Source organism: Caloenas nicobarica, chromosome 6 (assembly GCF_036013445.1).
Source record: "Caloenas nicobarica isolate bCalNic1 chromosome 6, bCalNic1.hap1, whole genome shotgun sequence".
Taxonomy (NCBI): Eukaryota; Metazoa; Chordata; class Aves; order Columbiformes; family Columbidae; genus Caloenas; species Caloenas nicobarica.
The window spans coordinates 20,883,679-20,909,979 of NC_088250.1; the positions used below are offsets into that span (position 1 = coordinate 20,883,679).

Sequence of the window (26,301 nt, forward strand, 5' to 3'; positions counted from 1 at the left end):
AATGCAAGTGCATGGCTCTACAGCAAGCTCAGGATACGGCCATTAATAATCCAAAGGCATGTATGTGCTCTCAAATGAGGCTGAGAGAAGGCCACCTCACAGGGGTTATCTGCAAGGGTAAAGCAAATTGATCAAAAACAAATGATGAAAGGGGGATGAGTTATGAAATAATAAAATGCACAGACCGGCTTTGTGCTCAGTTTTTAGCCAAGAAGCAGCAAGAGTGAAAACACAATACTCAACAGCGGCTTTTAGATAGTAACTTTAGTATAAAAATATTAGTGACATTAAACTAATTTGACAAATTATAGCAGATGTAGATAGTGGCATTGCATATAACAAGGAAAACACTGTATTTTACCCTTTCCATGCAATTAAAGACTGCTTAAAATCTCTTTGAAGTCTATTTCTGATGGCTGAGATTGATACAAGCTTAGCAAATGGGAAGAAGAAAAAAGAAGAAACTTAAGGAACGTACTCAGGGAGTGTTCAGATTTTGCTTGTGCTTTGCTATTTAATGTTCCGAAGCTGCACTTGTTAACTCAGGCCCCCATTCAGCAAAGCACTTAATCATGTGCTGAAATGTCATTGATTTCACTGGGATTTAGGCTTTGGCTTAAGTGCTTCACTGAGGTATATATTATTTTCACTTTCCCCTACTTTATGGAATTAATAGAACTAGTCAGAATAACGCATTACTCAGTGTAAGGTAAATTGCTGGTTTTTAGGCAGGTGACAATACCTACCTGAAAGCCTCAATACAATTTAACTTAAACAATTGATAAACTCCAACTATGCATAATAATAACGTGAAATGCACTAATAATGAAACTTTTCCCAAATAGTTTTCAAAAAGGAAGCATGGAACCAAAAAGCATTGATACTGCTAGAACTCCATGTGATCTATGCCAATGTAAGAAGAGTAAGTAATTTGACTAAAAAAAAATGTTTTCCATCTAGATATGTCACAAATTAAGTGGAGAATTTATACATTGCTTCACAAAAGTTATATGTTATTTTTGATGAGGTATCATAACGAATAGTCATTACTCGTTACACTTTGACAAAATGTAAAGAAACTGATCTGCAGACATGCATTCATATCAATTGCCATTCATATTTGCACTGCATTTTCTATAATTATATACATACAATTTTATATATTATATAATAATAATATCATTAATTCATCCGCAGCTACTCATCAATTCTCTGTTGTTAAAGGAGTCCCTAAATTTTAAAGGCACTAAAGTCCACACCCAGATGTAGAGCAGAGGAGAACAAGGAGTGAACTGAAGGACTTCAATCTCTGGCAGGATTTTAACATTTAGCTTCAACCATCTGTCACATTTTGGTGAAGAATGAGTGAAGGATTGTTCCTCCTGGAACGGCTGAACCCTTCTCTCATCCTCACTTGCCCTGCCTGACTTAATTTCTGTGTTTATTAGGAGAGACAAAGCTTTTGCTGAACTACCTATGTGATCCTTTCAAACCCTATTCTGACTTAGGGATGCCCTGACTGCACTTGGGTCTCATTTTCCATGCCATTTTTCCTTGTCCTGTGGTTAAAAAGATGGTGCCAGTGAACCCTGAGAGTAAGAAATTCTGTAGCTCAAGGAACAGGTGTGAACTGCACCTGCACTAGGAAGAAAGTTTGTTAGCACAGATCAGGCTAAACCCATTAGAGGGGAGATACAAACAAGCATCATAATTAGGTCTATATAATATATGGTCACATTTAATTAGCATGCTTTGTCAAAAAAAAATCATTTGGAGCAAATTTGTAAGGCAGTACAAATGTGAACGTTTTATTTGCAAAAGGTTTTGACAAAAGCTTGTATGGAAAAGAAGCAAAGAATTGTCACAGATCAAAACTGTAGTTCAGAAACAGAAAGCAGAAATAATCAACCTCTGTCATGGAAACGGTTACCAGCAAAGCAGCTCAGCTTTACATAAAAAGTTATGTATTGTTCATGAAGAATTTGGAAAGTGAAAAGCAAGGAGAAAAATTTGCAGGTGACTTTTTTTTCCTGCTACATACAAGCGGGTTGTGGAAATGTAGGAATCACTGGAGCCCAGAGATACAAGTTAAGAAAGAAATTAAATACTTGCTTGGATAACAAGAATAACCAGTCATAATGATGGTTTCAGTCACAAAGACTATATGAAGCAGTGTGTGAAATGTTAGCTTTTTTTTTGGGACCCTCATCATAAGAAATACATCAAGGTGCTGGAGAGAGTGCAGAGGGGGCAACGAAGCTGGTGAGGGGCCTGGAGCACAAGTCTGATGGGGAGCAGCTGAGAGAACTGGGGCTGTTTAATCTGCAGAAAAGGAGGCTGAGGGGAGACCTTATCGCTGTCCTTATCGCTGTCTACAACTACCTGAAAGGAGGTTGTAGCATGGAGGGGGTTGGTCTCTTCTCCCAGGTAGCAAGTGATAGGACAAGAGGAAATGGCCTCAAATTGCGCCAGAGGAGGCTTAGATTGGAAATTAGGAAAAATTTCTTCACGGAAAGGGTTGTCAGGCATTGGAACAGGCTGCCCAGGGAAGTGGTAGAGTCACCATCCCTGGAGGTGTTTAAAAAGTGTTTAGACGAGGTTCTTAGTGGCATGGTTTAGTGCTAGAGTTAGGTTATGGTTGGACTCGGTGATCCTGAGGGTCTCTTCCAACTGAAATGATTCTATGAAAGCTGTTTTGCTTCTTATGTTTGAAATAATTCTTCAAGTTAAACTTAAGCTAAACTAATACTTTATAAGAAAAATATTTACAAGTTAAATTGAGACACAATTATAATTTCAGATTATTTTACTCTGTACATTTCTGTAGAGTTAAAAGCCATACACAGCATAGAAAGTTGTAAAGGATGATGTTTAACACCAGTCTAATGAAATGCAAACCATTTTCACTATGACCCCAAATGAAGATTTCTAGTACAGAGTTCTTCTAATCCAGTTCAGTTCCTTGATCTTATTTTTCACACAGCTCTACCAGCACTTGTGCCAGCACAATAGAGGGGATGGCACAGGGTGGGAACAGCAGCCAGGGGGAGCAGGGAAGAAGGGGTCAGAACTGTAGAAACTAACCTTGGTGCTAAAGAAATGTGTCTGTTGCCAACATCAACACACACAGGTAGGGCTGCTCCCCTTTACTGGAATTGCTTACACAAAATACAGCTAAACAGTACAATTTAAGCTGCAAAACCAGGTCTAAATTTAATGAAAGAAAGACACTAGCCGAAATTACATTTTAAAATATATTATATAAACACACACACACCAAGTTAATTTGAAGAGATTACCCGCATGAAAATACTCTTACCAATATTAGTCAACAGAGTAAGTGAGGTTCAGCTTTGAGCAAAAGACACAACTCTTGAAGAGGGAGGAGATGGGGAACTGAGAAAGCTGTCATCTTCAGGGATAGATTCAACCACTGACAATGATTGGTAATACTCATCCTCTCCGTCAAGCACTTTGATTTGGCTTGAAAGAAAACAAACAACATTTGTTAAGTTAAAAAATGAATTCCGTCAATGTCTTCAGAAATAAAAACTCCTCTATGGATGTGAAAATGAAGAGTGCTAATAAAAAAAAAAGAGAATAAAAAAAAGATGGGATGATTTGATGAGACAGCTATAGCTTTTATACATTTACTTTGCTATCACTTTTTTATGATTATGCTCTGAATGGTTCTGAGGGTTGGTGCAACACAATATAGTCTTTCAGTTTGGGTGTACAGGATGACAGAATAACTATTTGCATCAAATGGGCATTTCATTTGAGCAATGTGGCTTTTTTGTCTGTGTATGTTCCACAGGTAGGTATGATCTTGATAATGTATTTCAGCTGATGCTTTCCTGTGAATAAGAACCAAAGACTACATTACCAATTTTTGGGGAAAGCCCTGTTAAGGGGCTTTCATTTTCCTGTGATGTATGATGAGCATTGCAGTCACATATTGGTGTTTTTATTCCCTGAACAGGAATACAGACTCCTCCCTAGGGGAGGGAGATAAAATAACTAAATCTTGCACAGTCCTGCAAAATTTTGGGCTCTAACCTTGACTCAAAGACTTCCTATTCATAAAATTCTATTCAGAAGATTAATTAAAAACAGAGGAAATAATACAGATTTTGGAATAGACGCATTTGCAAGACCAAACATCCATCAAGTTCTCTCTGGTTTATGTGACCAGTTAATGAAATATTTTGGCGATCGTATAGTAGCCAGCCTGGCTTTTGTAAACGGTTTTCAGTGATTTCTACCTATCACCAGGTGAAAACTGCTCATGTGACAATGAGAACTGACTCAGTTCAACAGAGAAGGAGCAAATCCCTTTTGGGCAGAGGGGCCTCCCTGTCAGCTCTTAAAATGTGCTCCCCCAGGAGGGCTGAAGCCCATCACGAGTGCGCTGCTGCCGAGCTGGCAGGGCTTCTGTTTGTGTTCTAGGTCAGAGAACTTCAGTTTCAACGCCCTCCATCTAGCACCTTTCACTAGTGCTAAACGCACTTAAAAACACGAAGAAAGCTATTTTTTTGTAGTAGCAGTACTCAGAGAGAGCTGGGGAGCATATTTTGTAAGAACCAGTTCTAGTGTCTGCAGACAGCAGTACACACAAGTTTTACAGTTGCTTCTGCAGAAAATGTCCAATGTCAATGCACAAAAATATGTTAATTGTTTATTTTTAGAAACCTCTCTAGAAAGTTTTGCATATTCTGTAATATCACAAAGGACTTCTTCTGTTTACAGTTGCTTAGAACTAAGAAGACAGATATTTACCCAAGTTTTCTTGGCTTCCTCTTGCTCCCTTGATATTCTAGAGTTCCCTGTGGAGAGGGCCAAGAACACACAGTCAAAGCAAAGCAGCAAGTCGTTAATTTTTAATTCAAAGTGATTTTGTGTTGAATGCAAGCAGATGCTGATAATATCAGAAGTCACAGCATAATTTTTTTGATCAAAGGGCTCAAGTGAGCCTGATGAAGCATGCATCTTGCTCGTCTTTGATAAACCACATCAATTATTCACCGTGAAGGCAGACATCCTGACATGAAAGCAACAGATAAAGAGCATAAGCACATGTTCAAGACGAGAGCAGAAGAACGTGGGGGTGGGGCTGGAGGGGCTGAAACAGGTATTAATAACAGAATTATTAACTGGAAACAAAGCCAGTAAAACAGCTTTATTGCCACTTTGAACTCACATTTAACTGGTTATAGTACATGTTGTCCTCAGGGCTATTCAGCATTTTGGGCTGCTGACATCGTCGACGAGGTGTTCTCAGCTTCTGTTCAAGACAGTTTTCTGAACCTACAGTATGATAACACAATTTAGTTTTAAGCTGTGCCAGGTCCTGCGAATGTCTTTAGCGTATTTTAGTCTGTAAACAGTCTTTTTTCTGTCCTATTTGGTCTTGGATTTATTAGCAAGTCTGTCCTATCCAAAGTAAGAACACAGAAACTTGGGGATCTTTATTTTCTCTTTTGAAACTTAGTTCAAATGCAGGTTTTTAAGCAGAAATTCATTTTTACTTTTATAACATTTTTTATTCTTCCGTATACCTATATCACACAGCTCCTTATTCCTTTCACACTTTATCTCAGTATCTTCTGTTATCTAAGCAGGAAATGAGGTATATTGTGACTAGCTAGGATGTATCGTTTAGCAGCAGCAAAACCATTTTTCTACAGTAGACGGTAATAAAGCTCTTTGACTGACAATACTTAGTCTATTATAATCATTTTTGCTATATAAAAAGCCTACCTTCTGACATGACTCTCTGTTTAATCAGAGTAATCGGACTGGTTTGAAATTATGGGTTCTTAATATAATTTGTAAAGTAACAGTTACTTAAAGTCATCTGGAAAGCAGAGTTTAAAGATGAAGGAAATATTTCAGAAGGGGTGGATTCTGAAAAGAACAGCTTTTTTGTTCCTTTTAAATTTTTTTTTCATATTAAGGAAAAAAGACATTATGGTGTGCTGTACTCTATTTAACCAGGTGTTTTCTGTGGCATGTCGTCTAGATTACCTGAACAACTGTTTTCAGCATAAATTAGAATCATTAGGTTACTAAAAGACACTGTGGGTGGTAAGGAAAGGTTACTTACTTTTCAAATAATGCCTTTGACTTTCCTGATATCTCCCTGTTTAAAATTTTTTCAGTCACAGTATGAATAAAAACAGTTTTTGGTGGCACTGAAGGAAAAATATACATCTTATCACATTTGCATTCCATACTGCATGGGAAACTTGCTCCAATATAAAAGACTAGGACAAAGATCAAGCAGGACATGAGTTCCTTTAAACACTTTAAAACTGAAGTCAATACAGCTTGTGACGCTGCAGGGCTCTAATCTCACAAATCCATTTGTAAGATCTGGCCTTAAGGAGCAGATTATATTACAAAGGAGGTTTATTATACACCCAGGTTTACAGTCTGCAAATATTGTACTTTTCTGCAATTCCTGGTGAGGTAGAGAAGGTGGTTGAACTTTGGCCTTTTCAGCCTCTTTCAGAACTGACTGTTCTGGGAGATTTTCTCTCTTTCGGTGTATTTCTCCCTCTCAACAGTGACATTGGAAAGACATTAGTTTCCTTTGCATGTGGGACAGCCCTGTCTGTGTTGGAGGCGAACACTTGTGCCAACTGTCACGGTCCCTCACAACACTGGGGAGGGACAGTGGGTGGAATGGCCACCAGGGAATGGACTACAGAGCTGGGGCTGAAATTCAAGAACAATTTTATACAGAAAGGTTACATTTGTCCAGTAATACAAAATAACTTCTAAATAATATGCTCATGCTGCTTGCAAATTGAATACCCAAAGCTTTAATGCTTTATACTTTCATGCTAAGTAAACCTTTACATTTTTCCTAAAGAGACTGTGACAGCTGAACCTGAACCTTTGCTACTTACCTGTATTGTCTACAACCAGACGAGGCAGAAGCTGTTCCAGAAAATATTTCTGGAAAAACTGGGTGCCCAAGTAATATCTGTGTCCTTGGAAAGTTTTTTCTCTAATATTTAGATCTGACATAGGTGGAATTTTGTTCTCTCTGAAGTCTCTGGAAGTTTTGTGGAAGATCTGCCATAATTACATTCTACTCTCTGTGTGCTCTGAAAGTTACTCAAATTTATCTTAGAGGTTTCTGTCTCAGGACAGCAAGGTCTGCAATTTTTGCAAGCAATGTTTTCAGTCGCAAGGCCATATGAGTTCCTTTTCACAGCAATGTAGTTCTCGAATACTCTTCCACAAATATTTTATATTTTTCATTCTAGCAAGAGGCTGGTATGAATAAAGACTTATGTCCTCATAGTTCTGCATAATTTCACACACCTCTCTGCAGCTTGCCAGAAATAAAAACACAGCACACAAACATTCAGAAATTTTCAAACAGTACGATAATACGATGGGGTATCTTTTTCTTTCCCCCAAGTGCTGTTGTGACTTTCATGTTATTTTTTTGAGAAAACCTATATGTACAGTCTTTGTTTTAAAAATATCTTTTATTCATTAGGATTCTGAGACACCAATATTTTGCTCTAGCTTTTTATCCTGACACTTAATTATTTCTGTGTATTCTATGGGTGGTCTGCAGCTTATGTCCTCCAAAGGAAATACCCTTTCAGTGGGCTCATTTGTCTTAGTGTTTAGTAGCATGCTACATGAACACTACGAAATCTGGTAACATTTATCATAAACTACCATATCTGGAGAAAATGGTATTAACATGTGCTCAACACTCAGCAGTTGAATAAGCATTTTAAATGCTGTTCTAAAACATTTTGCTTTGATGACAAACTTAAAGTCACCAAAAAAAGCCACTTGTCATTTTAATAGCAATAGCAGCAGCACTAGCATCACTGCACTCAAATTGTACGAAGTCCCTCTAGCATGTCCAGGCTCCTGAGTTTGCTACAGTTTTGAAGACCAGATGAGAGAGTGAGCACATGCACTTCTTTCAGATTGACCTTTAGCACCATTTTTTAAGTAAGAGATCTGTCCCCTTTTTGTCTGGAAGAAAACTTCGTAACTCTAAGAGCAGAAATTCCTTATGTTACAATTACTTTATTGGTAAATTCCTTACTGTAGTGCAGAAATAACACAAAGCAGGCAAAATGCCATCTGCCAAATGCACTATGTCAGCTGACGCAGAAAGCGCAGGGGAGCTGAGGTTCTGGGCATCCTCCTCCTTTCCTCGCTCACACCCCAAGAGGCTGATACACATGGGTGAGCAGGCTCATGTGGATGCTTCCCTAAAGCTACCACAAAATTGGTGTTGCTTACAGTGAAGGGAATTAGAAACTGGCAAATAGGTAAATCTGTTGGAGTATAAAGCATTGATCAGTAAACAAACCAATGGGGTTTCTGCTCACTGCTCTGTTACCATTACTCGTTATCTTTTTTATTACTCTGCCCCAAGCCAATAGACCAGGACCTCGCAGTACTCAGGTTAAAAGGATGTGTGTTTTCAACTAAATGCGAAGTTAAACATTTGAGTTATGTTTTTCAGAACTGGGAATTGCATAGCTGGAAAGCAGTGTCTCCAAGAGAGACTTAGGAATCATCACGGGTATTCAGATGAATATGAAGTAGACTGGGTGCAAAGCGGAGGACTACTCAATAAAAACAGGAAAACAGTTTGACCATTGAGAGCAGAATTATTTTAAAGTGGGTGCTGTAAACTGCAGAATGTTTTGAGAACAAGAACAATCTGAAATCTGGAAAATCTGTGATACTGTGGGAAGTTTTAAAAGACTGTCCTATTTAATTTTTTTCGAAAGAAGGTTAAGAGGTGATTTAAACCAAGTCTAAACTCCTGTATAGGAGGTGGAGGTTTTTTCACCTGTGGAAACTGAAGTCTGAACTGTCTAACAGTCAGAAGTGGAAGAAAATTTCAGATCAGAAGTACAGCACATAGTGAAAGTAAGCAGTCAGGAGAAAAACAATATTTAGCAGTATGATGCAAACTCAGGTTGAGATCGGAAGCTTTTAGAAACAGTACATTTTAACTCACCCTAAAGTTAAAAACTATTCCAAGACATGACATAGGTTACTTCTAGCTTAATATGAATTCATTTCTCTAATGTGATTTTTATCACGAGTGTCTATCTGCAGAAGATTTTGTAGTGATCTTTGGATTTCTGGGATACACTTTCACCTCTGAATTTCCATGTGTTGCTTCTTCCTTGCTTTCTTATGGCTGAAATGGAAATATTTTTCTTCAATTAGCCATCACATCCATCATACTGACACTTTTTATGACATCTCTTGGCTTGGACATGATTAGCACATTTCTTATGCTGTATCTTATTTAGATAATTTTTCCATTTAAAAATCCATCCTTTCCATAAACTGCAAAGGACTCTTTCAGAAACGCACAAACTGCCGAACAGTAAGATTTGCCTTTAAAATGCTCTTTCACACTGACACAAGGACTTTTGCATCTAGGATTTGGGCCCTGACCAATACTTTCAAATCAGTACCTGCAAAAATGTATTTTTCTAATGACTTCCCAGGAGGCAGATGACTTCACTTGATATTTAGTGAAGATCTCATATTAGATATCCTGTTTGTCCTGCTTATCTTGGTATTGGAAGCTTGTGGACAAGCACTGGGCACACTCTTCAGAGGAACTGAGAATCATCAGATTTTGCTCTCTGAAATGAATGATTGAAGTCTTGCTTCAAAAACCCCTTGATGCTGATAACCTCGCCATACATTGCTAATTTTTGCTATATGGAGAATTCTGCAGAGCAAATGGTGATGAGGCAACTGCATTTGGAACTTGTAAAATCTACTGATGTGCATCAGATTGTTTTAAGGCTGGTGCAGTATAGAGGGGGTTCTAAACTCTGGATGACATCTTACTTAACGCACAGAAGGGATCTTTGCCACTGTTTCAGTGCCACAAAGCAGCCTGTGCCACCGATTTGCTTGCTGAAGGGATTCCGTCCACTACAAGATATGCTGAAGGTGGAGCCAACTAATCTCAGTTTCCTTCTGAAGCCATTTTACCCCAAGCAGGTTTGTAAGGGATTAATCTTGTCTCTTTTTCTCTTACAGGTGAATACAAACCTAACACCACAGGAAGGGCAGTCTTTCTCTAATTACTCAGACGGGCAGATGCAGAGTGCAAGAGGGGCAGCCTACTAAAGGAAAGTTAATGGAGCCATTTAAGGGATCATATATATTATTAACAGAGCAAGCAAGTAAAGTAGATAAATCAGTATGACCAAGAAAAATAGTAAGCATGTGGCTGATTTCCAATCTATAATATCAGATGAAACATGAAAGTGCAACCCTTAATTATAACCAAATATTAGCACAGACTCATGGGATCTCATCATAACATCTCAAGGTCTACATTCATGAAAATTTAAGCAATGTTTAAAATCATGTTAATTTGTTCTTTGTTTGTTTCTTTTCCTGCCAGTCTAATTTATTCCAAAAGACTTTGGTTCTCAAGCCTGGATATATTGATCATGCCTATGTAAAGCATTGTTATAGCCTGGGGAGAAGACTTTTGTGGAAAAACTTGTCTTTGTTCTCCTTTGATAATTTATATGTATTTTGATGTTTTCAGGCGTTTCCAGTTTCAAATCATTTTTCAAGGCAGCAAGTTAACTTCACTTTTCCTCTTGAAGTCTTGGGCAAATACAGAAATGACCTCACAGACAATGATAATATACATCCTCCTCCTGGATGGGATGCTAAGTGGATAATTATGTGCAGCGTGTTGATTTCAAGGAACAGCTACATTTTCTTCTGTGCCACACAAATCTGTTCAAGCAGGCGACTTCAGGGGTTAGTGATTCTGGTCCCACTCATGTCAGTGCCAAATGGGAGTGACTGAATGTCACTTATGCAGTAAAAAATGCTGTAAATGAACTCAGCTTTATGATTTTAATTATTTCAGCTTTATTTTAAAAAAGAGATATTTTAAAAGGGCACATAATGCTGTTGACCATGAGTGCTCAAACAAGCATGTTTTTCTCTCTTTCTCATTCCCATGATTTTCCACCATTTGTAGAAATTTGCATCGTATCATAAGTGCAAAATGCGAGTAAAATGAAAGTGAATACTCAGGCAGCTCATCCCCACTGAGCTCCTGCTGCACCTGCCCGCCATACTCAAGCCAGTTAACGCAGAACTACCTTGCACATCCCTGTACCAAACTGCAGGCAGTGTGACTTTAGTATGAGCACACATTAAGAGGTACCAGGTCCACATCACAGAGTATTGGTACACTGCCTGTTAAATGCCACCAACTATAAATGCATCAGAAAGGAGGAGAGGATAACAGCTGTAATAGGCTTCACAGAACAAATCCTGTAGAATAATCTGTAGTTTCATTTGGGAATAATGAAGTTACCAGGTCTATGCTATATACTATAAATATAATTATATTACAGTAGTTCTGCAAAAATGATGGAGGCTGATAGAAAATAAACACACTGCCTCTGAAAGATTTTAATCTCAGTACAGGCAAAACCACACCAAGAGACAACAACATAGAGTAGGAGAGAATAAAAAGCAAGACTAGTTGGTGACTTAAGTAATGAGGTATGTCTCTAATATCTTCTTTTCCGTTCTGAGGTTAATGAGAGGGGAAAGAGAAAACTAGAGCAAAGAGAAAGGGACAGGAAAAAGACAAAAAACGAAACAATCAAGTAAGATATTGAGAAATGAGGGAAGAGAAGGGAATAAGCAACCATTAATGGCACAGCAGTAGAACCTAAGTTCTGGCATCAGAGGATTTGATTAATCTAGTAACATTAGGAGCCCAGAGGCACATTGGCACATTTAATACTACTAGCAATTGTAATTCTCTCCAGGATGCTCCATGCTTACATAGCAGTAGCTTCAGAGCTCTACAAATGTTCAATAAGGCCATTCATTCTGTTGTTACAATGAGATGTAGTATGATGAGAACCATTCTTGCCACCAAATTTCCTCAGTCCCTTCCTCTAAAGAAGAGTGTTCAGGAATATTTATAGAGGCTGGTACTCTTCATGCTAGTGACAGGTAAGCATGGAAAGAACAACAAATCAGATGTTCTTTGAGGAGTTGCGAGGCCTCAGCCCTTGCTAACTCTCACAAAATATCTTACCAGAGCTTCGCACAAATGTTGCTAAGGGAAAAGATGTTAACTACTTTAAAAAATATATATTAATGCTTAGGAAGAGTGACTAATCCTCTTACTTGGATTCAGTAGGCAAGAATAATAAGTTAGATCTAATTATTTTCAGTGTCAAGTACTTTGTAGTTTAAGTCTATAGCTCCAAATGGAGTTACCAGATTCACTGAAAACACAGAATCTGGAAGGGTAAAAAGTCCTATAACAGAAGGATTTAAACCAAAACAAAATCAAGCTTCTTGATCATCTCAGATCCCACACACAACTGTGGTGAACTAGAATTCTGTTTATTCAGATGGAGTGTGCGCATAGTGCCAAGAGCCATAGACTGCTAGGAAAATTAGTGTAGCCTCTTTGATGTCATGTGCATCCCAGAATCTGTAACACACTGCTAAAACTGTGAGCATAGCCTTTTGTTTATAACCCTAAACAGAACCATTTGAATACACACACTGAAAGAACTCATAACAGAAGCAATGCATTTTCTTCCACCCAGTGATTCATTACTTACGGCTTCATTTTGGATACTGCAGTTCTATGCAAAGCCATATGTTTTAGATTATAAAGCACACTAAGCAAATAATAAGTTTTTCAAGATGGTATGTAAAGGCTGTTTTTGCATCTGCTTGTTGCCAAAGACCCAGATGATACTGTAATTAGAACAACAAATATTTTATGTGAAATCAATCATTTAGCTGTCTCTGAACCCTGAGACAATGGCTTTTAGATACACTTTGTTGGGAAACGAGATCCATAAATAGTTAGAATCTTGGCTTTTGTTGCTTTTTTCCCTTCCAACACAATTCTGGTTCTTCAGCGTTTGTCAATTCTTTTGGTTTCTATAGTGAGTGATTTAACTGTAGAAGGAAAAGGCAGAGATTGCACAAAGCATACTGAAGAACTGAACTGTCAGTGACTAACACGGGTAAGATTCAAACCTGTCACCAAAGAGAATGACAGAATGCTTCTACAAGTACTGTCCTGAAGACACATCTTCCCCTACACATTGAATACACACAACCCTTCATACGCCCTGCATGTAATAACACCTAATAGTGGGTTCCAGAGGTGTGGCAACTAGTCAACTACCAGTCAGAGCTCAAGAGGTTTACACAGTTACAACTTTAACTTCAAGAAAAAAAAAAAATCACTCCAAACCATCCTGAATGATAGAAAATACTTCTGGACAATAAAGAAAACTTAACTGATGATTATTTTTCTTCCCCTCCTTAAACTTGACCCAAGGTCATTGTGGAAGCTGCTCTTTGGTTAATTCTTGTGATCTTTTCAGAAGAGACAGTTACTGATGAAACCCAGGACATTTCAGGCACGCTGGGATTACTACATATCACAGCGTATTTCCTGGTTTTAGAAGACCTGCTTAATCCAATAGCCACCAGGTGATAAATAGCTATCTTACATTATCATTTGAGGTAAGTGATGTCTCTTTTGCTGTTTGAGTGATGCTGTATAATCAAGACAAGTGAATGAAGAATTTTGCAGGGGGAACACCTACTGAGAGCAATTAAATACAAAAGAGATCACTTCCGGATCGGGAAATCCCTGAGCCACAAACCATACTAGGCTGGAGACAGTTCTGGGGAAAAATCTCCACTTGCCCTACTTTTGTACTGTACTCTAGGCTTTTGCTCTTGGTTACTGTCAGCTGGAGGAAACGAGGCTAAGCAGACTTGGATTGGACTGGAAGTGCTTTTGTTTGCTTTGGTTTGGTTTTGTTTTCTTTGTTTCAGCGAGGTTGTTCACATTCAAACGGCCAGGAAAGATTCAAGCAGTCCAAATTCCCAGTAGATACCTGAACCGGAGCTTGAGGTAACTCCTCACAAGGTGCCTATCAGAGTCTTTAATGCAAAGATCATTCCAAGGTCAACTTCAACTGCTTATGGCAGGACAGCTGTATTACACTTCTCTTTTTGTTAGCACTGCATTGGATCAGCCTGAGCTTCTGAAATGCAGAATTAGAAATCCCATGCAAAAAGGAATACAAAGGAAAGTCAGGCAATCTTCAGTTTTCTGGACATGCCCCATTTTCCCTTCTCTGTAAGTGTTTTTTGGAGGTACTAGTCTTGAAGTAGAAACTCTGGGACACCTACAGAGGCACTGCGCACCCAGAGGCTTGCCATGATGCAAGCTTGTCCCATCAACTTTATGCCATGCTTGGGACTCAGTCTGTTGGTGCAGTTTATTTACTTAGTTAAAGAAAATGGGATTAGAAAGAACCTCAAGTAACTATTTTGTCCTTCCCTGCCTTCCAAAGTAAAACCACATCTCATGTTGGAGGTATGAAAAATTTTAAAAATTGCTCAGAAACAAAACATACCAAAAAATTCCTCACGAATATAGCATCAATAATAGAGCCACTCATCATTACTTCTGCACAACAAGAAAACAGCTATTCCTTCAAAGAAGAATTTGAATGATGATGTAGCCAACTTGATTGTTGAGCTTTGGCAACTCAAAGTACGAATCCTAAATATCATGACAATATAATCAATTTTAGAGAAATTCTCCAAAGTACATTTGGACCTGCTAATGCACAAGTTTTTAAACTGCAGGTTGTGAATCTCGAGAGCTGCATATCATGTGCTAATTTGCCTCAGAAAACTCACTGGACACTTGGCACTAGTTCATCTTGTGGACTCCATCTAAGAAAAGCAAAGCATATGGGGGAAAAGATGAAATAAACATAAAAAGTAAACATTGTGATTAACTTTTAAAAATAAAAAGTCAAAACATTCAGTGCATTAGAGAACAGTAACAAATCACAAATACCTTTCTAATACTGCATCTCTACAGAGCCAACTACTGAAGCTGCCAAAAATGCATCACGCAAATGTGGGGAGTAAGTCTGTGCAATCAAAACTAGGGCAGGAGCAATCTGTAAGTTCACACACAGTTACAATGCGGTTCATAACAGGCCTGTGTTTCAGAGTTGCTGTCCTAGCACGTAGCCTGCATGCTTTTAAAGGTAATTTCTCACCTTCTTCCAAACTGTAATAGTAGCATTTTTATCCCATACCCTCAGAGATTAAGCCACTTGATTGACTTTGAATTCTGGACACACAGGAAATTTGTATTAATTTAGCATAATGATGAGGCGCAATAAAGGCTCTGTGGAACCACAACAGCATGGTCTCTAAGGTTTTGTTCGTTACAGAAACACAATTTGCATATCTAAAGGCTTGAAGCCATGGGTCCATATTGATACAACTAGTATCTCAAATTTGAGTGTAGCAGATTCAGCATATATTTCAAAGAATAAATGGTAGAAGCCCAAGATAAAACTCTCTGTAGATTTCTTCATTAAGAAAGAAGTTTTTTTCTGAATTCAAGGTAGTTGGCGGCAGTAACTTTTAAAGGAAGTATTAAAGAAAGCTTGACTGAAGCCTGCAAAAAGGTGGCTAGATATTTGCTTCCCAGTGTTGGTACAGTGATTTGGTCTGACAGTTGTAAATGTTGGAAGTAAAGAAGGTATCTTGGTTAGCTAAAGGCAACTAATGCTGCTGACCTACTGCTACAGCAATCAGTTCCTTTAAGGGGCTGCTAATTGCTACTGGGACTCCTAACATTTGACCTACAATTAGTGATGGTTCGCAAGTGATCTACAAATCAAACTCAGGCCAGTGAGTTCTGAGGGAGTATTTTGAAAGAGAAACTGAAGAAGCTTGAGCAAATATTCAGTCAATGGCAGAATTAGAAAAATAAGTAGAACTAGGACAAAACCTCAGGATTTAAAGTTGTCTGTATCCTGTGAACGAGCACCCAGGTTTTTTTCCTCCTTCCAAATCCAAATCACAAACCTTTTATTGATACACTATGAATCTCATGGTAGAATGCTAGACATGTATAAAAATAAGGCATCATTATTTCCAGACTTTGGAGCAGCGAGGTGTAGTTCATTAACTTTCATCCTGAAAAGGCAGATGGAAGCTTCCCGTAGTAGCAAAGCGTATTTGGAAAATGTAGAAAATGTTTACAGAAAACTGAGGGAGGTCTGCAAAGAATTTCAACACTGGTGTCTCAATCCTGATAAAGCAATTTTAGGCTATATATTTCATGATACCTAGCCCCAGCCCCTGCAGGAGGAGTTTGGGGAGTACAAAGCACATAGAATATATGTACTTATAATCCAGTGCTTCCTAAAAGCATTTAAAGAAAAATTTGGCAAAGCCTTCAGCTCACAGGGGCAGAGGAAGACATACTCTTACGTGCACATATATAAATAAAGTGAGTTGACTTTCCAGTACTATAGTGACTTGCTTATGTGGAAATATGTTGCTTTGCTCTGAAACCCCCTTGCTTGACAGGGCACACCTGGCATTAGTACATCAGCTCACATCACCCTCTGAACACAATCTTTGTACTTGAGTGTCACTTATTTAAAATTGGTAAATGCTATAGAATTAGTTGGATTTTTTCTTTTTCTCATAAATACATGATGAATTCTAGTGACTTAGATGACATTTTATTCCTCAGAGCTCAATGAACACTTTACCAAAGTGAGTGGTGATTTCAGGGCTCAAACTGACGCACTAGGAGGGCTGATTTTTAAACCATTATGGTTCACCCCTTCTGGAAAATCAGGCTCCTTCATGGTATCTTAGTGTAGGTACAAGGAATTTCTTGTTACTTCAGAAAATACAGACTAAGTGATTTTAGAAATTTTTGCGGGGAGTTGATTCGGACTTGATTTCCACCTCTTAACTACTATAGCTCTTTGATTTTTTTTTCCCAGCCCCTTTCCTACAGCTCTGTACTAGATTCTTGGCTGATAATTGAATAATATATCCCTATAGAATAGTTTGTGATATAGCAACATCAAATTCTGTCTGTGTCCTGATTCTGTACTTGGGTCTGTGGGTATTGCAGAGCATGCAAAGTTGCGAATTAACACTTTATTAGCTACTGTGCCCTAATTCCTTGTGTGAATGACCTACAAAGGACCACACAGAATTACAACATGAATAAACTAGTGCATTGCAAGTGCACCTATTGCTGCGGAATGCCACTTCTGGTTTATCTGTTTCGGACAGCCAAGAAGTATGGCCATATTAACATAACTCTCTTCTGTAACATATCCTGCTCCTCAGTAGCACTAATTAGCTTAGGCACGGCACTGCACTCACCCAGCTATACTGCCTCCGGGGTCTGATTCACATCTAGCCTGAGCAGCTTTGCAAAGCACTGGCATGCGCTGAGACGCTATATCATAAATTTATATTATGGCTTATTCTATACTAACTTTCCCGTGGAGACAAAACCTAAAAATCAGCCTTACCGCTGTGAACAGATTCATCAAGGTCTTCTATTGAAGTAATGCCATAATAAGAATGACAATATCCTGTCTCCAGCAGAATGGCTCATATAATGAAAACGCTAACACTGATGCACACCTTCACCACTAGAATTAGTTCCTCTGAAGCCAACCCCAACACTAAGCATATGAATGCAAGGGAAAAAAAATGAATACAAGGGAAAAAATGGAAAGTATCAGAAAACCATGTTGATATTAGTATGGGTCAGAGAAATACGATTAAAATGGAAATGTATAATAGAATTTTAAACTCCTCCCTTTAGAAAGGACTGTCTTAATTATTTTAATTATTAAAAGGCCCTATGAAGTAAAAGGCTATGGGCAGAGAGAAATACACATTTCTTTTCATTTGCAGAAGACATAATAGATTTTAAAAAGTCCGTCACTTACTCTATCCACACAATACTTGAATTAACTAATGCAACAGTTTTAAGTCAGAGATAATTGAGAGCCATACACCTTCTACAAACACACAATAACATATACGAGTACTTCAGCTAATCTTTGATGAAAAATTCTTGTGTTAGGTTCTTCAATAAAATAAGCACACAAATAACTTTTGCTTTCATGGAAAGTATCAATTCCATATGTATCTGCTCAGCATTGTCTAAATTAAATGAATATGAGACTGGTGGGTGGACAGAGGCAAACTGAAGATAATCAGCAAAATTTATGTTTTCAAATAACATTCAAAACACATAAATCACTTCAAAGAGGCTGATAAAATTATAGTTTTCAAAAAAAAAATTAAATTATAATATAGTATAAAGCAAAGAAACGTGACTTGTGGACCATAAGTTACACTTCATTGTTTGCTTTCACAAGGTAGAATGGCAGGAAATTATCTCCCTCTCGTCACGCATTTCATTTTTGATTAGGTGATTTTGCATTATTTGTAACTTCAAAAAGCAGCCACAAAAATATGAGGTGCCAAGGATATTTTTTCTTCTCTGAAGATGCAATTTTCTAGAAGAAAACTGTCTGTAACATACAGCAAAACAAGATTTTCAGTTTTTACTGCAAACACTCACTCATGCCAGCAATCTAACTGAAGTCAATGCGTTATGCTACTGCATAATGATAGATCATGTAAGGCCTTGTAGGATGGGACCAATAGTCTTCAAAATATATGTTACTATTTAATGATTTATCCCTTTTGATGACTGTCAACCAATAACACGTATTTATTCAAAATAAATTAGTTCTTTCATCATTAGGTTAACATAATTTTGTTCAGAACAATCCATAGTACAAAACCGGCAACATTATTTACACAGAACCATAAATCCTTATCTTTACTTCTAAAATACATAGCAGAGGTTAATTACACTTATCAGACTTTTCTGCGTTCTGTGTGAGTCTCTGCAGAGAGAAAAGTTTATGCAGAGATACAAAACATCTTTGGTAGCTGATTTGGCATATGAAGTCTTAGCTTTATGTGTTATGTGTACTTACTTTTTAGAGAAGGAGGGCCCTAGTTACCATGTTTCAACACAAACCCTTGCAGGGCGGGAGGTGAGCAGGCAGGCTACAGAGCTGCTGTGTGGCATGTGATAAGGAGGTGCCTGTACCTCCAGGCAGTGCCGGCAAAGGACTGATGTCCTCATTACACTTGTCCTTCTCTCTCTTCCCCCTACAGCTGCAGACAGCCAGGAGTAGGATAACAGTCTGAACATACAGAAAATTTGCAACATTGGCCTTGTGAGGGATGAATTTCCCAGTCATCTCTGCTGAAGTGCTAAATTCAGATGTCTGATGATGACATTTTAAACTTCAGCATTACTTATTTCACTGGAGCTCAGCGCACACAGGGGAAGAGATAGTCAATCATACTATGAAGAGCTACCTGATTTATTGCTCCTCTTACACAAGAAACATCAGAAAAAGTGCCACTATTCAAGAAAGACCTGAGTTGCCAAACACTAGCTATGAAGCTGGGCCCACAGAAAGGAGGCTAAATCCATTAAGTCCATCCTCATAATGAAACGCCATGGTAAAGAGAGGGTTCAAGGGGACCAAGGAGCTGAGAGAGCACACCTGATTACCTTTTCTAGTTTTATTTGTGGATGATGAACATAGAAGTAAATGTTTCATGTCCTGTCCTGTATTGTATCACTGAAGAGGATGCAAAGCTTGTACTTCATGTAGGACCAAGGAGACAAAACCATTAATCCTGCCTGCAACTGCACTTTTCTTATCCTTTTAAAGAACTTACAGTAAACCTGTGGATAAGAAGTGCCCTGCTGCTGCCAAGTGTAACTAACAAGGCATCCAGCCATATTTCTAACATCTAGTAAAACCAGAACTATGGCAATCTAACTTAGTATCCATCAGAAAAGCGTGCTTATTGTCCATACTCAATGGAAATTAAAAAAAAAATCAATGACATCACAAGAAGTGCCTCCGCTTTTTTTTGATGGTATCAAAAAGTGTCCTCTAGATTGAACATGAGAAACTATTAAAGTAGTGCACAAAGTCAACAAAACATTTTCACTAGACTTGCCAACATGCATAAGGGGTTTTATCTTGAAAAATAGCCTAGTATTTAGTTGTATAAGCTCCAAATGGCATTTAATGGGTGAAAGTGCTTAAAGATTTCTCAAAAGTGTTCCTATTTCTTGGCTATTAGCATGTCACACCAGGATAATTTAAATCTTTCAGTTCTGGGCACCTAAGATCACAGCCCTCCTTATTTCTAAAGAGGAGAGATTTCCACCTATGTGGAAGAGAAGCATCCCAATAAAAACTATAAATCACAGCCACTAATGGGCCCTCTTCAGCAAGTACCATGACCAGACAACTGTAACTGCACTTGAGTTAGAAGTCAGTCAGGCTTCTTTTTTATTCAACTTTTTCTTCACTAATACTGGAATTTTAGGGCAACAGAAAGGGTTTTTTTGTGAATTCAGGTCATATTAGCTAACAGTTTCAGCTGAAACAACATGAAAAAACTTCAGGGATGTTGAAACAATTCATTCTGGCATCTCAAAAACAAAACAGTTTGATTTTGTCACAAGGGGACTCCTTTCCCAAAACAGAGGAGGTAGTGCTGCCACCCCTGATATCCAAAAACTCAGTGATTAGACCATGTTCTGAGGTTGCGAAAGATGTAGCTTCAAACACCTCCTTTAACTGATTTGGTACAGGGACTTGAACCCAAACATCATGCTTCTCAGGAGAGTAACCTAACTGCTGGGATAGAAAATATTCTTAGGGAGGGTTCTCTCAGCCTCATTTGTTGAAAGTGTCCCACTTTGCATAAAGTAGTTAAATATTCATTGAAACAGAGATTGAAATCCAGGTGTTGGCCCCCTTTTCCTCTGACTGCTCAAATTACCAGGATTTCAAGTCATTCGCATGCTCTCTGTTTCTGTGGCCTACTTACTATTTCATGTATGTTCCACTGATGGGAGAAAGTGGAGAAGGATAAAATGCTTTCTTCTCTGAACTTATGTATCTGCCTTGAGCACAACCCAGGCCGGTGAAAATGGGGGTCAGTAAAAGGTTTGAGCCTTACCTTTGGAAGGACAGTAGTACGGAAGGTAAGAAATTACCACTTTCCAACAAGTAGCATAGTTAAAAATAAAGTAGTTTAATGACAAGAAATTGTATTATTTAAAGAAGAAAGAAGTGAGACATCTGCATCTATTTGTATCCAGCATTTATCCCTATTGGCACAATTAATAAAAGCTATGCATAAATCACATGAAGTTCATTAAATCCACTGGCTCAGGCTGCTGACTAATTGGTAAATACACTCGGTAAAAATGTAAAATGTATGCCAACTCCACACTTTAAAACTGGTTTCTAGTTGAGATGTGTCTGCTTCCCAGTTGCTTTTCCAACACAGCTCGATTTTCATGGTTATTGGTCTTAGGGAAACAATAATGCCCAGAACAGTGCCAAAAAATCTTAGGACCTAGAGCAGGAAAACAAAAATCAGCTCTACTAAGCTTACAGAGTAAGGAGTTAGCTATCCTCTGTCTAGGGCAATTTTCTGATGTACCTATCTACAGTCTGCTGATGCCAGCTGTGCACATTTCCAGAGATTCTTTCATGAACACAGCCTTTAGAACTTCCTTCTGCAATGTTGCCTTCAACTAGTCCAACGTGAAGGTACCATTGCTCAGCAAAACTTTGATCGAGTCAAATCTGGCAATTCTGATAAATTAAAGGTCCAGGAACTATGCAGACCTGTGCAGACAGTCTGACACTGCCAGAATTAGGAACAAATAAAAGCTAATAATGAAAAGCATGATGAGTGTGACAGTGGCTGAGGCTGGAGCCATTTACCCCAATACTATTCTAAAGGTGACATAAGACCCATCTCCACCCATTCGGACAGGGTGAAGCTTCTGTATTACCCAGCCCAGCACACTCTCCTCTTCAGAGGAGGCCAGCACCAGGCCAGCCACAGATTTTTATAGATAGGGAGCTCTGCAAAAGACTTCAATACTTTCAATGCCTTTTAACAAATCCATGGAAAGCCCATCTGAAGGGTCTTTCTTTGCCATCATCGCTGATGGCTCTAGTTGTGGAGGGCTGTCCTGACATCAAACCATCCCAGATGCAGAGGCCTTGGGAGCTAGGCCAGTGCTTTGTCTGGGCCCGACCTCAAGTTTTCTGTATTTACATTTTTTCCAAAACATAATTTAGAACAGATGTTACTGGACACCACAGCTCTTCTCCAGGGATGGAGTAGAAAATAACAGCAAAAGAGGGAGATACAGAGCAGCTCAATTGACAGTACATGAGGATATTGATCTGCAGAGCAAGGAGAGGGCAGGATCCACCCATCTTCAATTTGAGTTTAATCAGACTCATATGCAAACACCAGTGCTGGTTTCCCTCCTTAAGGCTCAAGTAAAATGCTTGGTTTGATTGTGAACAGCCTTATAACTAAATGGAGTATTTTGGGTTAGGGATGGTTTAGGACCATCTCTGCTTGTATTCTCTATTTCTGCCATTGACAGTGCCTGAACAACACATTCAAAGCACTTGCCTCAAACCACACTTATGGTGTGCATGTTTGAAAGAAAGGATGAAACAATGTTGACAAACAGTATTACAAAATTGATATAGCTTTAATAGTGGCTTAATGAAAGAAATGGGAATATGAAACTCCCTTCTTCTCTAGACAATGTGTGGTGAAATGAGCTGTCCACAATGGAGGGAAAAAGCTCAAAAAAGAAACATTTGGAAACAATACAATGACATATGGTCCCATATGTTTAATCTATAATGGTTCCTAATTCCTTCAGGGTAAAATTCACCCTTCTCCTGAACAAATTCCAAGTAGCTAGAATTTGCCTGTGAGGACTGAAGGAAGGAATGAAATCTGCCCTCTGTACACAGACAGGAGACATGGCTATGAAGCAGCTTCTCTGCAGTTGCCATTTTATCCCTGGACTGGAGCAGCACTGCTAACATTTTCCGATCCTTTTCTGGGCATTTATAATTGCTGATCCACAGGCTCATCCTCATCTCTTCTCCCTGGTCAAGTCTGCTCAGGGAACGTCTGGTCATTAAAGTACAGCTCAATGGCCATTTTATAGGTATTTAACCTGTTTTGTAATTTGCTTATTTGTCACCATCTCTAGTTTATTTCAGGAGCCAGTAATTAGCTGTATTCATTGATCTAATTTCTTTGTATATGAATAGTTTTGAAATTATACATTACTAAAAAGTTACTTATTTGAATTCTTGTTCATATATTTTTTTAATTTGTGTTAAATACCATGCCCTCACTAGCCTGTTTGTTAGGAAGAGGCACCTTTGCATTTTGTAAATGGGTATCTCTACAGCCCACTAGGACTATCTTTACAGGTTCAGCCAAATTCAGCAGACTGTGTCCTCTGCTGCTGATTCTCCTCCTCCTGTTTTGACTGGATCATGCAAATGAGCTGGCTGATATATAACTCCGATTAAAAAAAGCAAAGGTGATTTCGTGTTTTACCCAGATGTGTTGGTAGAATGATCTGTGAACACTGGAGGGAGTAACACTGCAGTAACTGGCACCACCACTGAAAAATGACCTGTGAGATGACGTCTAGATTTTTCAGCTCAGCTGAAGTCCATCAACAGGGACGTGGATTCAAAAGGTATGTTCATGACTGGTATCAGAGAAAGATAAAAAAGTGTAGCAGATATGAAATAAGATTAATCAACTCACTAAAAAAATTCATTTAGCAGAAATCCTGCTGTGAAATGGGAATAAAGGCAGAAAAGCCTTTGTGCCCAATTTGGTAGGTCAAGGGAACTAAGGCAATACACTGAAATCAAACCAAAATTTTTATTTTCCCTTAGCTATGACTAAATAAAGCACAGGCTCATTATTTCCCTCATTCCTGAAAGATACCTTTGTTCTTCACTTTATACATCAAAGTTTGCATTAAAAGAAGTTTCTGGGGAACTGGCATCCTTAAGCATTCAATCCTCCGCAAACCAATAAACTTAAACATACGCAGTGGCATCTTGCAGTGCCCAGGCACAAGATGAGGAGTCTGAAGAAGTTGCTGGTCTGGAAACTGGCAGCATGAGACACCTGGGAAAGACCTCTTTTAGTACCAGAACACCAGCTACAACATCCTCTGCCTGTAGAATAGCACCTGAACATCAGGGGCTCTTCAAGACTTTGACATTTGAAAACTCTTTTATGCTCAGAGATTCATGAAATGGCTTGCACACATTGACTTCTACAAATGGCCAGTGATACTCCTATCACACACATGCCTACCAGCTTGTTGTCACAGACTTCTGGAAGTCTGCTTTCTCAAAGGCGGAAAATTTCAGATGTGCCTGTACTGAGTGTCCTGGCTTCAGGAAAGGTGCAAAAATGGCCAATAAAATGATAGCATATACTGCAAAAGATCTGGCTGAGTATAGGCAAGATGGTTGTGTCAAGAACTGCTTTGAATGAGTTTTTGTTCTTGAGTATTATCTGTGTTGACTCTCAGAGTCTGCTTTGCTACCTTAGCTGCCCAGCTGACTCAGCCCAATAGTGTTGTCCCAATTATGCTGCAAATACTGGAGCCCAGCATGAAGACCTCTAAACACAAGGTGCTGCACAGCCCAGGCTTTCAGAAGAAACTTCTACTATGCAGAGGTGCCTCTTCAGACAGAGTTGGAGCTGTTGGGAGACTGACCTTATCTTGCAACCAGATTGGAAACCATAATCCTAAGGGAAGACAGGCATCATCCTAGGGAAGTAGTGTGTGCTCTAGGATGAGCATCTTCTCAATCCAGCTCTAAGCAGAAATCTACCAGAATGCTTTTTAATTTTTCTCCTGGAAGACAGTTGTAAAGCTGTCATAGACTCAGAGATAGATATGATGGGGATGAGGGCTTCAGATCTCCAATTCCTCAACTAAAAGTAGCAGAGATCTTTTAAGCCCATAGGCAGAAATTAAGAAGTACTTGATTTTGCTTCAGTTGGAAGACAGGGACAAGTGTCATCCAGACAAAAACTACAAAAGACAAGGAAGGATGCAAAGGAAGCATTTAGGCCCAGAACCACAATAAACTCCCAGAATAAACTTCTGCCCAGTAAGTTTCTAGAAGACACTAAGCTAACCTTAATGCTGATCTAAGCTGAGTTTTATTATCAGAGCCAACACTACATCCTAAACATATCCACACAGGTACTCTACATACTATGCTACAGGAACAAAATTCTTCCCTCTTTGGGAAATCAATTACTGAAATAATCAAAAGATCAGTTTCCCTCTTCCAATCACCACCACTTGCTCTTCCTCAGCTCTGAAAAGGGCAATGAAGGCTCTTCCATGGCTACCAGAAACCATTGCAAAAGCTAAACCAAGATGGGCTGAGGAAGGAATGGTATGGGGAGGGAAGGAATGATAACTCCTGTATATTTATCTCCAAACCTACTATTTGTGTTAGTTATTTGCCTCTCTTTCATTCTTGCCTCTGTAGGTCAGAACATTTACTGACAGACACTATCTCTGTTTACTCGGTGTCTATGACACCTCTATCAGAACACGAATCTGCATCAGCAGTGTGTCAGCCTGTGCTACCGATAAGGGTAATGCCTGCCAGTCTCCCCCGCACTGTAGCATTTACACTACTTCTTTGTTTTAAAAAAATATGTGAACTTGACACTAGCTGCGTTAGACCATCACCAATACTTGGAAAAATCATCTCTCTTCTCATTTAATATTTGGAAATACTTAAAGAGTTTGAGGAAAATATTTTCATGGAATGTTTGATGTAAAAATGCTTAAGGCAGTTAGATTTTTTCAGTTAACATTTCAAAATTGCTTCAAGATTGGATGAAGGATCTGATGAAATACTTCTATGTTTTAATTTTCCAGCTGGAAAATGAAACTATTTAATATTTAAAAGGTCTTTTACAAAATACACAGAACTATTTAAAACACTACCTGGGCTATTCTGCAGGAAAGGGAACAGAAACAAACAGGCTGGAATACAAAGCCCTGCAGCCAGTCAGCAGTCCACAAAACAACTTTGGTGAGTGTAACCACATCCTTCCTCCCCAGGGAGGCCGTTCCCCACAGAAAGCACAGAGCCAGCGCACTCTTGCCAGACATCTGAAATGACGACTGGGGAAAAAAAGCATCAACTCACCCAGGACAAAGCTCAGCTTCTTCTACAGGGACTGGGGCTGGTACTTGTCTGAAATCAAATTTCTTCTTGCACTGAGAGGGCAGCTCGCGGATAACTTTGCTCTGTGTATGTGTAGAACAAGCGGTACCTGTTTGATGTGTCACTGCACTACTTGCTCTAGAATGGAGTAGAACTTTAAAAATGGATGGAAGGTCAAAGGAGAATTGTGATTTGTTGATCCCTT

The 26,301-nt window shown here is 38.8% G+C and overlaps 1 protein-coding gene across 1 annotated transcript in view; it reads right to left on the reverse strand.

Annotated features, from left to right (window-relative positions):
* Window positions 1–3,335: 3,335 nt before the first annotated feature.
* MYO3B (myosin IIIB) overlaps window positions 3,336–26,301 on the reverse strand; it is a 192,767-nt gene continuing 169,801 nt past the window's right edge. Inside the window, exons 33-35 of the mRNA XM_065637621.1 lie at window positions 5,201–5,307; window positions 4,780–4,826; window positions 3,336–3,483 (exon numbers count right to left, since the gene is read on the reverse strand). Of these exons, the coding sequence (XP_065493693.1) occupies window positions 3,348–3,483; window positions 4,780–4,826; window positions 5,201–5,307 (290 nt within the window). The 3' untranslated portion in view covers window positions 3,336–3,347. The remainder of the gene's footprint in view (window positions 3,484–4,779; window positions 4,827–5,200; window positions 5,308–26,301) is intronic.